At 45.3% G+C, this 12,337-nt stretch overlaps 1 protein-coding gene across 1 annotated transcript in view; it reads left to right on the top strand.

Moving 5' to 3' along the window:
• LOC124722522 (toll-like receptor 7) overlaps positions 1 to 12,337 on the top strand; it is an 82,608-nt gene that overhangs the window by 18,079 nt on the left and 52,192 nt on the right. The window contains exon 2 of the mRNA XM_047247672.1: positions 3,179 to 7,218. Within this exon, the coding sequence (XP_047103628.1) occupies positions 3,179 to 7,200 (4,022 nt within the window). The 3' untranslated portion in view covers positions 7,201 to 7,218. The remainder of the gene's footprint in view (positions 1 to 3,178; positions 7,219 to 12,337) is intronic.

The raw sequence follows: 12,337 nt of genomic DNA, 5'->3' as shown, positions 1-12,337 counted from the left end.
ATCTACATTATTCCGTGGTTTATTAAGTTTTCAAATTTATACTGACTTTTTGATGACCCGGTATATCACCGATGGGTTCCTTGCCGCCTAACAGACTGTACAGAGCAACGAAAGACCATCTTCGGGGATTGTCTGCGTGTTACGAGGCTGATCGTAATAATTTTTTGACGAACGTCGTCACAGGCGGTGAAACATGGGATCATCAATTAGAAGCCGAAACAATCGGGACTCCACGGAGTGGCGCCACACCACCTCTCCTCCGAGGAAAAAGCTCAAAGCCGCACCCTCAGCCGCTCAAGTCTTGGCTACGGTCTTCTGCGACTCTGAAGGGGTTATTCTGTTAGATGTCTGCTCGCATGATGCAACGATCAACTCTGAAGGGTACTGTGTTTCCCTCTGGAAATTGAAGAAACAACTTTAGCGTCCTCGTCACCACCAACATGCAAACGAGCGTTTCTTTCTCCATGACAAGGCCTCCCACAAGTCTGCGCACCCGAGAGGAGCTCACAAAACTTCACTGACTGTCCTTCCTCATCCACACAACAGCGCGGATCTCGCACCTTCCATGCAGCATGCACTCTGCGGGAAGCAGTACGTGGATGGTGGGGAGGTTATTGATGCAGCAAGACGTCGACCAGTAAAGTGCTACCATGCGGGCATACAGTCCCTCCTAGTGGGCTGGCGTAAGACCTTCGCACCGAACGGAGATTATACTAAAAAATAGGGTTTTGTAGCCGAAAGAGTGGCGAATAATACGGTGAATTGGAATCCTGAATTAAAGCAACCTACTTTCAGAAAACAATGTGTTGCAGTACTTATTTACCACCTCTCGTCTTACTTCCTCCCGCATACCTCTGGGGAAATAATCATGGCGAGAAAGTTGAATGAATCAGATGTCTTGCGGAGCTTTGTCTAGCGTACGGTCACGCTTCCCACCCGTCATCCGCAAATGGAACAGGAAAGCGGGGAAAAAATACAGACATCAGAAGTACCCTCCGCCATATCCCGTAAGATGGTTTTCGGAATACAGACGTAGACGTACCTTTTTGTCGCCGTCATAGTGAGTCTGACACTCGCCGTACATCCAAAAGTGATCCGGCGGTACATTTTCTTATACGTTACGAGGGTTTTGTGAGAAGTATTGCTCCAGAATTTCTTGTGTGAAAATTCTTAAAGTTTGCTACTCAGAACTGCTACGTGTAACATGACAGCGTGTAACGTAAGTATATCGGGGCGTGACATTCAGCGTGCTGTAATCGAGTTTAGAATTGGAACAGTTCGTTCACACACGGAGCACCCTCTCCTTCACCATGACAATGCCAGACCAAAACGACTGCTGCGACATTTGCAACAACCAGACGCTTTGGGTTGACTCTCATCGATCTTGCTTCATACAGTCCCGACTTGGTCTCATCCGATTTTCATCTGTCGTCCGAAACTTCAAGAACACCTTCGCGGATTTCACTTTGATAGTGAGGAAACGGTGCAGAGGTGAGGTTTTGGTTCCGTCAAAAAGCCAAACATTCAATAGTGACGGTATCAACAAACTGCTTTCTTGTTGGGAGAAATGTATTCGTCGCCAGGATGACTATGTTCAGAAATAAATATATAGGCACGAAGAATAAAGATACAGAATGTTAATAACGCTTGTTTTATTTGTAAGACCTTTGAGAGTTCTCACATAAAAAAGGCAGAGGTATTACTTTTCAGAACGCCCTCGTAGATAGTTATCGCCTTAACTTAAATTTAATACGTTGTTATATTTGTTTAGCGTGCTGTTTGTAACCATCGCAGTTCTGTCTCAAACTCCTTCTTCAGTGTATCCGTCCATTTTTAATGATCTAAGATAAATTCTAAGCATCGGTACATCGAGAAGAACGTTAATTATTTTTTGTACTTGTTGACATAGCGTCCTTTTCGATAAGAATGTAATAGTTTCAGTCATTTCTTTCGGTCTGCCTCCTACCTCGCTATCATTCATCGGCCTATCGAAATTAATTCTTTATTTATTTATTCCTGTCTTTTCTTCCATTTACGCCAATTTCTTTGGCCCTAAACTTACTGACGAACTATTTCTTATTAAGTTTGTTGATGAAAGCTTTAATGATTAGAAATGTAATTCTGACCCCCCTAAGACTGTTGATTTTAATTTCATTAACACATTTTAAACACAGGATTGTGTTACTTTTCGTTATTAAACTTATGACTTCTCAGTCATCAATTTTCATATGCAGTACAATTCCACAAAGAGAACGTGATGTAGAATTCGTAATACCAAGTAACAATTTGTCTGAAAGTTCTAAGACGGCCGAATCAATTACTTCATAAAAATATTGTCTTATTTATTTCAAAAACACTGCAAAATAGAAACCCTGAAGTAAAAATGAACGATGGTTCAAAGGGTGTAATGTGTACGTTAGTTGAAACGGCCCAGTAGGTTAGTTTTACCCACATTTGTCTCAGGATAGCGCACGCAAAGAAATGGACATCGGTGCTTTTAGCCATGCTCGAAGGTTTACTGTCAGTTTTGGGAGTTGGCCTTTTTTGCTTTTTACAGTTAAACGGCAGCGCCAGCCCGCGCGCGGCGCGGCGCACACGTGCGGCCAGGCGTTATCGTGGCTGCGTCCGGTGAAAATCCGAGGGAGCGTGCACCGTGGCCTGTTAATAGTCCCAGGCCTGTCAGCCCGTGCTGCCGCCTGGCGGTGGCGCGCCGCCACGCCTCCCCCCTCCACGGCGGCCGGCCCCCACCCCGCCGCCACAGCCAGCCGGCAAGCGCAGTTGCGCTAAGCGTTAGTCGCGTCTTCGGTATATACTAGTGCGCGCGGCCACGATCGCGCCAGTTGCGCCGCAGAGCCAGACGCGGTGTGGCAGCAGCGAGGTAGGGGGGATAGACAGTCGCCTGTTCTTACGCGTGTGGGCGTGCTGGCTCCTGGCGCCAACGGGTGCAATTTCAAGTAACTGACTGAAAGAACTTTCTCTACCTATTCGACACAGTTATGTAGTGGGACTCGAGTATTTTTTCATCAATTTTGATCTGCAACGTGTGCACCCGGAAGACAGTTTTGACGCCACAGCGGACAGCAGTAGAGCGCCGTGCACGGCCAGTGAGTGCGGTGCCGTCGCACTCGTGAGCTGTCGTCCTGTGCGTGAGCCGGCGGCGATCGGCCGCCAAACGCAGACCTGGATTCCTCGGCGGGCAGGCGACATGTGCGCGCGTCAGTGTACGCCGTGTCCACGTTCCTGGCGCTGTGGCTGGCAAGCGGCGCGGCAGCGGCCAAGGAGCCCGACATCTGCAACTACGGGGCCGACAACGGCACGTGGTGCCGCATCAGGACGCTGGACGCCTCCGGACCGGCGCTGGCCGCGCTGCAGCTGGACCCGTACACTTCCAAGCTGCGCCTCACGTGTAGTCCCGACCTGCTATTCGACAGCGCCTTCACCACCAAGGCGTTCAGCCGCTACCCTCAACTAGAAGACCTCACCCTCGTAAGCTGCAAACTGCGCTCGCTGCCGCCCGACGCCCTCGGAGGCCTTCCGGAGCTGAAACGTCTCAGTATCAACAGCCACAACGGCGACTGGGGCCCAAGTCACTACCTGGAGCTCGCTCCTGGCAGCCTCCGCGGTCTCAGTGAGCTGCAGCACCTCGACTTAGCCTTCAACAACATCCAAGCTCTTCCGGAAGGTTCCTTCTGCAGCCTGACGAACCTGCAGAGCATCAATTTGACCTGCAACCGATTCACGTCCGTCGAACTGGCCGGCTACCCTCCGCATCCGGCGCCTCCAGACTGCCTCGGAGGGTTTGACGTGCGCATCCTCGACCTCTCACGCAACGAAATAGCTGTGCTGGGCGGGGACTCGACGGTCACCAGGCTGAAGCGACTGCAAAAGCTGTACCTCGAGTACAACGCGATCGGCGCCGTCTCGGGAAGCGCCCTCACTGGTCTCACTGAGCTGCGCATGTTCAACATATCGTACAACAAGCTTCACTCACTGCCCGGCGAGCTGTTCGCCACCAACAAAGAGCTGCGCGAGATCTACCTCCACGGCAACGAACTGCGCGACATGGGCCCTGGCGTCTTCCACAACCTCGAACAGCTGCTCGTCCTCGACTTGTCCCAAAATAAACTGACTGAGCAGCATATCAACGAGCACACCTTCGACGGGCTCATTCGGCTCGTCGTCCTCAACTTGTCCAACAACGAAATCAGTCGAATCGGCGGCCGCATGTTTAAGGACGTGTCGTTCTTGCAGATACTAGACTTACGGAACAATACTCTTATGTACATCGAAGACAATACCTTCCTGCCGCTTTACAACTTGCACACCTTGAATCTGAGTCACAATAAGTTGACCAGCCTCAGCGCAGCGACGTTCAGTGGATTGTTTATTCTGAATTCATTGTCTATGAGCTACAACGAAATCGCTAGCATCCACCATCAAGCATTCAGTAACTGTTCAGGTCTCAAAGAACTTGATATGAGCAATAACTTGATGGACTCTGTACCTGAGGCACTGCAAGCTCTTTCGTTCCTCAAGACGCTCGACTTAGGAGAAAATCAAATTTCTTACTTTCAAAACGGCTCCTTCCGTAACCTGAACCAGCTGACCGGCTTGCGGCTGTTGGGTAACAACGTCGGAAACTTGACGAAGGGGATGTTTTGGGATCTCACCAGCCTGCAGGTGCTCAATCTGTCCAAGAACAAGATCCAGCAGATCGAAAGAGGTACGTTCGAACATAATTATCATATCGAAGCTATAAGGGTCGATTCGAACTATTTGACTGATATTAACGGCGTTTTCACGTCGATTGCGACCCTTGTGTGGCTAAATTTGTCAGAAAATCATCTAGTTTGGTTCGATTACGCTTTTATTCCGTCAAATTTAAAATGGCTGGACATTCATGGAAATTTTATTGAAGCACTGGGAAATTATTACGAAATCCAGGATAAAATGCATATTAAAACAATGGATTGTAGCCACAACAATATAACGGAACTCAATCCTCTGTCTATTCCGAACAGTATAGAGCTTCTATTTATCAACAATAATGAAATAACTGTCATTCAACCGTCAACATTTGCAGATAAGGTCAATTTAGTGAGAGTTGATATGTACGCTAATAAGATTCTTTCGATGGAACTAGACGCTTTACGCTTGCCTGTCATGCCAGAAAACAGATCTCTTCCAGAATTTTACATGGCTGGCAATCCCTTCCAGTGTGACTGTCAGATGGATTGGTTACCGAAGATAAACAATATGACAAACCCGAGGCAGTACCCGAGGGTGATGGATCTGTCGAGTATTGTGTGTACAATGACGTACGGCCGACACGGCTACGTTGTTAATGCTATAGAAGCCCAGCCATCAAACTTTCTGTGCTCTTACGAAACGCACTGTTTTGCCCTGTGCCACTGTTGCGATTTTGACGCGTGTGACTGCGAAATGACGTGTCCGGAGAACTGTACTTGCTACCACGATCAGACATGGGCCCACAACATTGTTGACTGTACTGGACTGAAGAAAACAATTATGCCACCGCGCATCCCCATGGATGCGACCGAAGTGTACTTGGATGGCAACAATTTCGACGAACTGCAGGATCACGTCTTTATCGGTCGGAAAAATCTCCGCGTCCTATTTGTAAATGCTAGCAACGTCAGAACGATACAGAATCGCACTTTTAATGGCCTGCGCTCTCTCGAAATTCTTCATCTAGAAGACAATATGATACGAGAACTGAAAGGCTACGAATTTGAGCGTTTATCGCAGTTAACAGAGCTCTACTTGCAGAATAACAGGATATCTTTCGTGGCCAACATTACACTTTTGCCGCTCATGTCGCTGGAGGTACTGAGACTAGACAACAATCGCCTGATGACATTTCCCGTATGGCAGCTGAACTTGAATGGCAGGCTGTCTGAGATCTGGCTGGGCTACAACCCGTGGACGTGCAGGTGTAAGTTCCTACAAGCGTTGCAGGCTTGGGTCTCCGACAACGCACGCAAGGTGATGGACGGCGAGAACATATGGTGCTATATCAATGACACGAAACCGCCACAGCGACGGGAGATCGATTTCAATAGCACCACCTGCAGTGATTACTACGCCAGCGTTTCTGTTATCCAAAGTATCATGATATCCGATTATCTCCCCATGGTAATCACCACACTTTCCGTGTTTATCGTAATACTGACGCTGACTGTCGTCATGTTCGTCTTCAGAGAGCCAGTGAGAATATGGGTATATTCACGATACGGTATACGTCTTTTCGAATTCAAAAGCGGCTCGAAACAGTTTGCAGAAGAGAGGGAGAAGTTGTACGACGGTTACGTGTGCTACAGCCCCAAGGATGAGGATTTCGTGCTGCACTCTATCGTGGCAGAACTAGAGCACGGGGACCCGTCGTTCCAGCTGTGCCTGCACTATCGCGACCTGCCGCACCAGGCCTACTTCCAGCACTCGACGTCGCCGGTGGTCCTGGAGGCGGCCGAGGCGAGCCGGCGCGTCATCCTGGTGCTGTCTCGCAATTTCATGCAGACCGAGTGGTCGCGCTTCGAGTTCCGGTCGGCGCTGCACGAGGCGCTCAAGGGTCGCGTGTTCAAGTTGGTAGTCGTCGAGGAGAGCAGCAACCTGCCGGAAGCCGAGGAGGACCCGGACCTGCGGCCGTACCTCAAGACGGGCGCCCGCGTGCGCTGGGGAGAGAAGCGTTTCTGGGCCCGCCTGCGCTACGCCATGCCCAACCGAGACAGCTACGCGCGCCACCAGCACCATCACGCCAAGAACAGCAGCATGTACCGGCGCAACATCAACAACTACACGCTCGAGTCGACGATGAGCAACGGCAACCAACACGGGAATGCGAACGACAAGAACCGGCGCCTGCAGCAGCAGGGCCTGGGGCAGCTGGTGCCGCTGCAGCAGCTGCGGGCCAGCAGCGCGAGTGCCAGCAGCAACAGCGGCGACGCGCCGCCCAGCTACACGTCGCGCCGGGCGGCCGACGACTCGCCCGCCGCCTCCGCGGCCACGGCCGGCGCCGCCAGCCGCCCCAATTCGGAGCACATCTACTCGTCCATAGACTCGGACTACTCGACGCTGGAGCGCGACGGCTCGGTGGTGCTGCGCGGCCTCTCCAGGCCGCCGTGGCGCACCGCCGCCACCGCCGTCACCGAATCGGGCGGCGTCCAGGCCTACCTAGTCTGAGCCACCGCTCTCCCACCTGTAAGTACACCGCACGCTTATCTTCTTCCACTTCCCGCTTCCGTGTGAGTATGTGTACATTTTCCCTGCTAATTTTTCCGTAGACGCAAATCTTCATTGCTCTTGTGTGCCGCCAATTTACATTTTCGTATCACTTCTTTTAGGCGTGGTGTTTTCTACTTCTTTTCTTCGATATAAACTGACTTTTGTCTTTCTGTGGCCATACTTTGTCTGTAACTACTGTGTGACACAATATTCGCTCATCATATCTTCTTTACTTCTGTAATGCCTGTCGTGTTTCAGAACAAACACTACACTGAAATTTAATTCCTCGAGAATGCTTTAAATTCGAAGCGCGCCGCCTACCAAACATCTAGTGACTGAACACCGTGCATTGTTATTTAATACTTCAAATTTCTTCCTTAGCGTGTCATTGCTTAGATGTGCCTTACCTCATTTCCTTTACGTTAACAGCTGCTTTTCTTCAAAAAATCGTTGCATGGTTGTAGAGCTCCCAGTTTTGTTTCTACGTTTCTCTTTACAGCCCATTTTCCTTCACAATTCAGAATTGGACATCAAAAATCGCATATAGCGCTCGATCGACGGACATGCGTACTTCTTCTGTCGTTTACGTAGTGTTCTCAAATGTAACGCCCTATGTGTGGTAACAATATTAAATTTTTGTGCACCATGTGTAGCGAATATAGCGTCCGTCGTAGTAATTCGTGCTTCAGATTATTAGTTGCTTCATATTATTGCAGCACGTACTGGGCGCTGCGAGCTCGCTTTATTTATATTTGTTTGCACCGTCTTCGCACTAGATACAGTCCCTAATTTAGTGAGACAGATGTGTAAGACACAAACAGAATACATCCCTACATCTAATTAATATTTTTCTAATACTTTATTAAATATTAAACGTCACTTTACCTGGCAAAACGCTGCACTTGAAGTGACAGAGCTACCGTTGCTAACAGGCAACATGTGAACCGTAGTGAAAATGAGAAAATTTCTAATGAAATACAATATATTTTTAATAGTTTTGATGCATACTTTCAGTAATTGAGGGAACTGGTCTTAAAAATATTGGTGTTGCGCTAGCTGTGTGATGTAATTGGATAACTTGGTTATATAATAACTGCAATTATATCTCCCAAGATAAATTTCAGCTAAGGACTTTGACAGTAAAATAATTAACAAAAATTTGCTGCACATCGTTCATGCCTCATCGTTATATTCCAGGATCATAAGCCTTCTAGCGTTAGCTTCACTGGAATTAACGGGGTATGTAGAAGTTGTATGTAAGATATGCCGTTGTGAAAAATAATTTTGGTCGAAATTCACCATATTAATTCGCGACGCCCGCTAAAGCTTTTAATATTGACCTGAATAATGATAAGGAATCATATTTCTATTTTTTTTAATAAGCAGATTATACTGTTTTCACCAAAAATTTAACCTGAATATGTAATGGTATTATCAGAGCACTAAAGCTTGTTGGTTAAAGTGAGTGTAAAGGGATTCACTATAAAGGAAATACAATAGAAAATCTAAAGATTGTTATCTATGCTCAGCGATTACTATTTCACTTCCCCCACTAGTTTAAACAGCACATTTAAACAAGTAAATGGCAGTGCTCGTCCGATTAATACGTCTATTTACACAACTCTTTGTGTGGCTTCCGTAATTCGTGAAATTAACTATGTTTATAGCGCACGCCGTATCAAGAAATTTAGTGAGCGCAAAGCGCGACCCGTTACAATGAAATCCAGTTTCATTAAATTTCTTCTGCTGCAACGATACGTTCTTCTCTTACTAAACTCATGCCATATTTTTAAATTAGATAAAAGATGGCAGTGTATGTCAACGCCGCTCGACACTGAATGTAGTAAAAGATTCTAACAAGTGGGTCATCTGATCAGAAGCAGGTACTTCTTTGTTGTCGTTTTCACTGCATGAATGATTCATTAGTGAGCCGAGTTCGTTGCTTACGGGACGCTAATAAAAATTCAACATTCTATGCACTAGCGCTGCGGTACCGCCGCACGATTGCGCCGTCGCCGAAGTGATTATTTATTTCTCCCTTCGACAGTGTACATTCAGCAATTGAATATATGAGATAAATTTTGTGTGTTTCGCAATGTTTTTCACGCTCTGAAATTTATGTCCTTTAATAAATGAGAGTGCAACATTTACTATATAGTAAAATTGATGAGTTTATGAAAACAGAAAAAAACTTGCAAAATTAAGAGGAACGTTTGTGAGAATTGTAATGCAAAATGTGACCGTAGTATACATCAACGAGGATTTCTGTTTTGGTTTCAGACGTTCACAAAAGAAAGTACGTTTATAAAATAGCACACTTCGTTTCTGAAACGTCTTATGAATAATTTTTCTCTGGAATAATTATCACAAGTTTATAACTGAGTTTTCCTCTCTGTTTTCTAGCGAAATTCGTTTACAAGTGGTGTCCTACGTAACGCAGTGAAATCCGTTAATTTCTCAGTTCTAGAACTATTTCTGTTGAAAATAAAGTCCCATATTTCCACGTTCTTTGGGTTATTTGTAAGGCATCTGCGGAAATTCGAGTACGTTCCATAACCCGCTGTGAGGTTTACTCCAGTTATATACAAGACTTAGCGCTTGTTTTGTATTAATATTTTTCACATGAAACACTATGCGTCTATGTGGGTTAAATGTATTGTGATATGTGGTCGTTCAGCTTAGGGAAGAGCTCCGAAACGAAAGCATTATTTAGTCGGCAGCTCTGTAAGGAATTCGTGATCGGTATTTAGTTCATACACTATGTTTCACAAAAGAACATTTTAATATGTTTAAGATTTATTAAATGCACTGCAGGCCTTCAGGTGCACTCGAATAAATATTTTGGACGAGCGCCCGGAATGTCTGCAATTCATCTAGGTGAAGCAGGATAGATAATTTTATTTCTGTGTGGATTGGAATTAGGAGTTAGAGAAGAAAAATGCAATAATTTAAGGTACCTAATGTCTCACAGGTTTCCAGGTACGACGTATTGTTGAGAAATAATAGAAACGCATTAGAGATCTTGTCTTTCCTAAATTTAGGCTGAGAAATATTTTAGGTAGTGTGAAAATAAAAAATTCAATATAGTCTCACTTTTTTTTTCACTCGCGCAAATCGGCACTAGTGGATGGAATACTGTTCAGTGCTTAGATGATGCGAATGGGAACATGGATTTTTACGCTCTGTCTAAAATGCCGTGCTGTGCGGCCGAGGTCTCGATTTTCTCACTGCGCTCCTTGTTTCGCCCGAGCGCGACGCGTCCTAAGTAATGAGCAAACGGACGCGTTATGCGGGGAAAGTGCTCCGTAAGTAAGGCTTGGCCTGGTCACGCGAGCGCCGTAGCGCCGTCGTGCACGCCACTTATATCACTTTTAATACAAAGGCCGCGAGCTTTTCTGCCAGCTATTTCTGGAATTAAGATAACAAATAATTTAACTTGTTTTGTGGTGTTCCGTCTTTCGTGGAGACATTTACGCCGTGTCAATAAATACGCACCTTGTAGGCGTCATTAGGTTATGTCCTCTTGCTCGCTTTCCCGATTTCCTTCATATTTTGGTTCCCACAAGTGTACCAATGCTATTTTTTTCCTTATTAAAATTGTCTTCTGTTTGCACTGGGTAACTCTGACGTTAACATTTCGTCGTGGTTATTCTCTCGCTTCACGTAAATTTTGGTCCGGAGGTATGAAATATGCCTGTGACGCTAATAAGAGCGAGGACCAAATATTGGAAGCTGAAGAAGTCGCTTCTAAATTCCGGCCATAATTCCTTTTTATTTGCTGCAGGCAAGCGTACAGCTAGCCCAAATGTGTTCCTAATGTAAAGGCTTACGTTAAATCAACGGCGAGACACTTGGGTGTTGTATTTTGATACCCAGGACAGCCGTTATAGCCACGCCGTGGTTAACATTCTGGTTCGTTTGTTTACTGCTGAGCCTTAAGGCACATTCGTATGCTCGCAGTAAAAAGTATGATAGCATCCCTGCTATAACTGTCAAATATCTTTATGTTTTAAGTTAAAATTGTGTCTCATATATATGATTAACAATAGGACTGTGTGTGTAGGCTGAAGGCAGAGGAACGAGGTGCAGTTCTGACTACCTGTTGAGAAGCTCATTAACCAAACGCTATTCTCGTACAGAATCGAGCTAACCTTTCAATCTGTTAAACATGGTGCCCCACAATAATTTTCTAAGGCGATAACAGTATATCATTGTTATTTATTCCGCGTCACGTGTGATTCTTCTTTTGTGAATGGCAGCCAAGCAACTAAAATATGAATTCATTGCCTTATTTTTCTACAACAATCATTGTCGTTAATTTCACCCACAGCACAACTCTCTCGCCCGTCTTGCCTAGAAAAGTGCACTATATCAAAATAGCTAAAATTTGAAAAGCGTGTGTGCAATTTTTGTACAAAGAGAATTTTTTCCGCAGCAATTACATTCTCGTCATTATATCCTATGTCGTTACAATTCTTCCTTCTTTCACTTTCTGAAGAAACGCCCTTCAAAATGCTACTGTTTTGCTAATCTAAAGTTACATCATCAAGGTGGAATAACAAGTGCACTGTTTTTGTGCTACTGAGTTTTGTTTATTTTCAAACTAGTTTTCGGCTTATTGAGCGATTTTCAGGTAAAAAGTGACTAGCATATGAAAGGAACACTAGTTCTTAGGTAATTAAACATTATGAGAAAAGAGACAATCCACTTTCATGGAGTTTTGTGCATCAAACTTGTTTCTTATCGTTGAAATTACGCTTTACACAATGGACAATATTAAACGCAATAAATAAGTAAACTGCATAATGTTACCGATTAAATGGTTACAATACTAAAGTTTGTTTGTCAGACAATGTCAAGACCTGACAAACTTCAGCATTATAACCATTTAACTTGTAACTTTGTGTAGTTTAATTATTTATTGTGCTTCATACGGTAGTATTCATTGAGTAAAGTCTAATTTCAACCTTAAGAAACAAGTTTGATGTACGACACTCAATGCAAGTGGATTGTATTTTTGCTTACAGTGTTTGGTTACCTAAGAACTAGTATCCCTTTCATACGTTAGTCAGTTTTTTTTCTTGAAGATGGCCCA

Source organism: Schistocerca piceifrons, chromosome X, assembly GCF_021461385.2.
Source record: "Schistocerca piceifrons isolate TAMUIC-IGC-003096 chromosome X, iqSchPice1.1, whole genome shotgun sequence".
NCBI classification, from domain to species: Eukaryota; Metazoa; Arthropoda; class Insecta; order Orthoptera; family Acrididae; genus Schistocerca; species Schistocerca piceifrons.
This window is presented reverse-complemented; position numbering and strand designations above follow the sequence as displayed.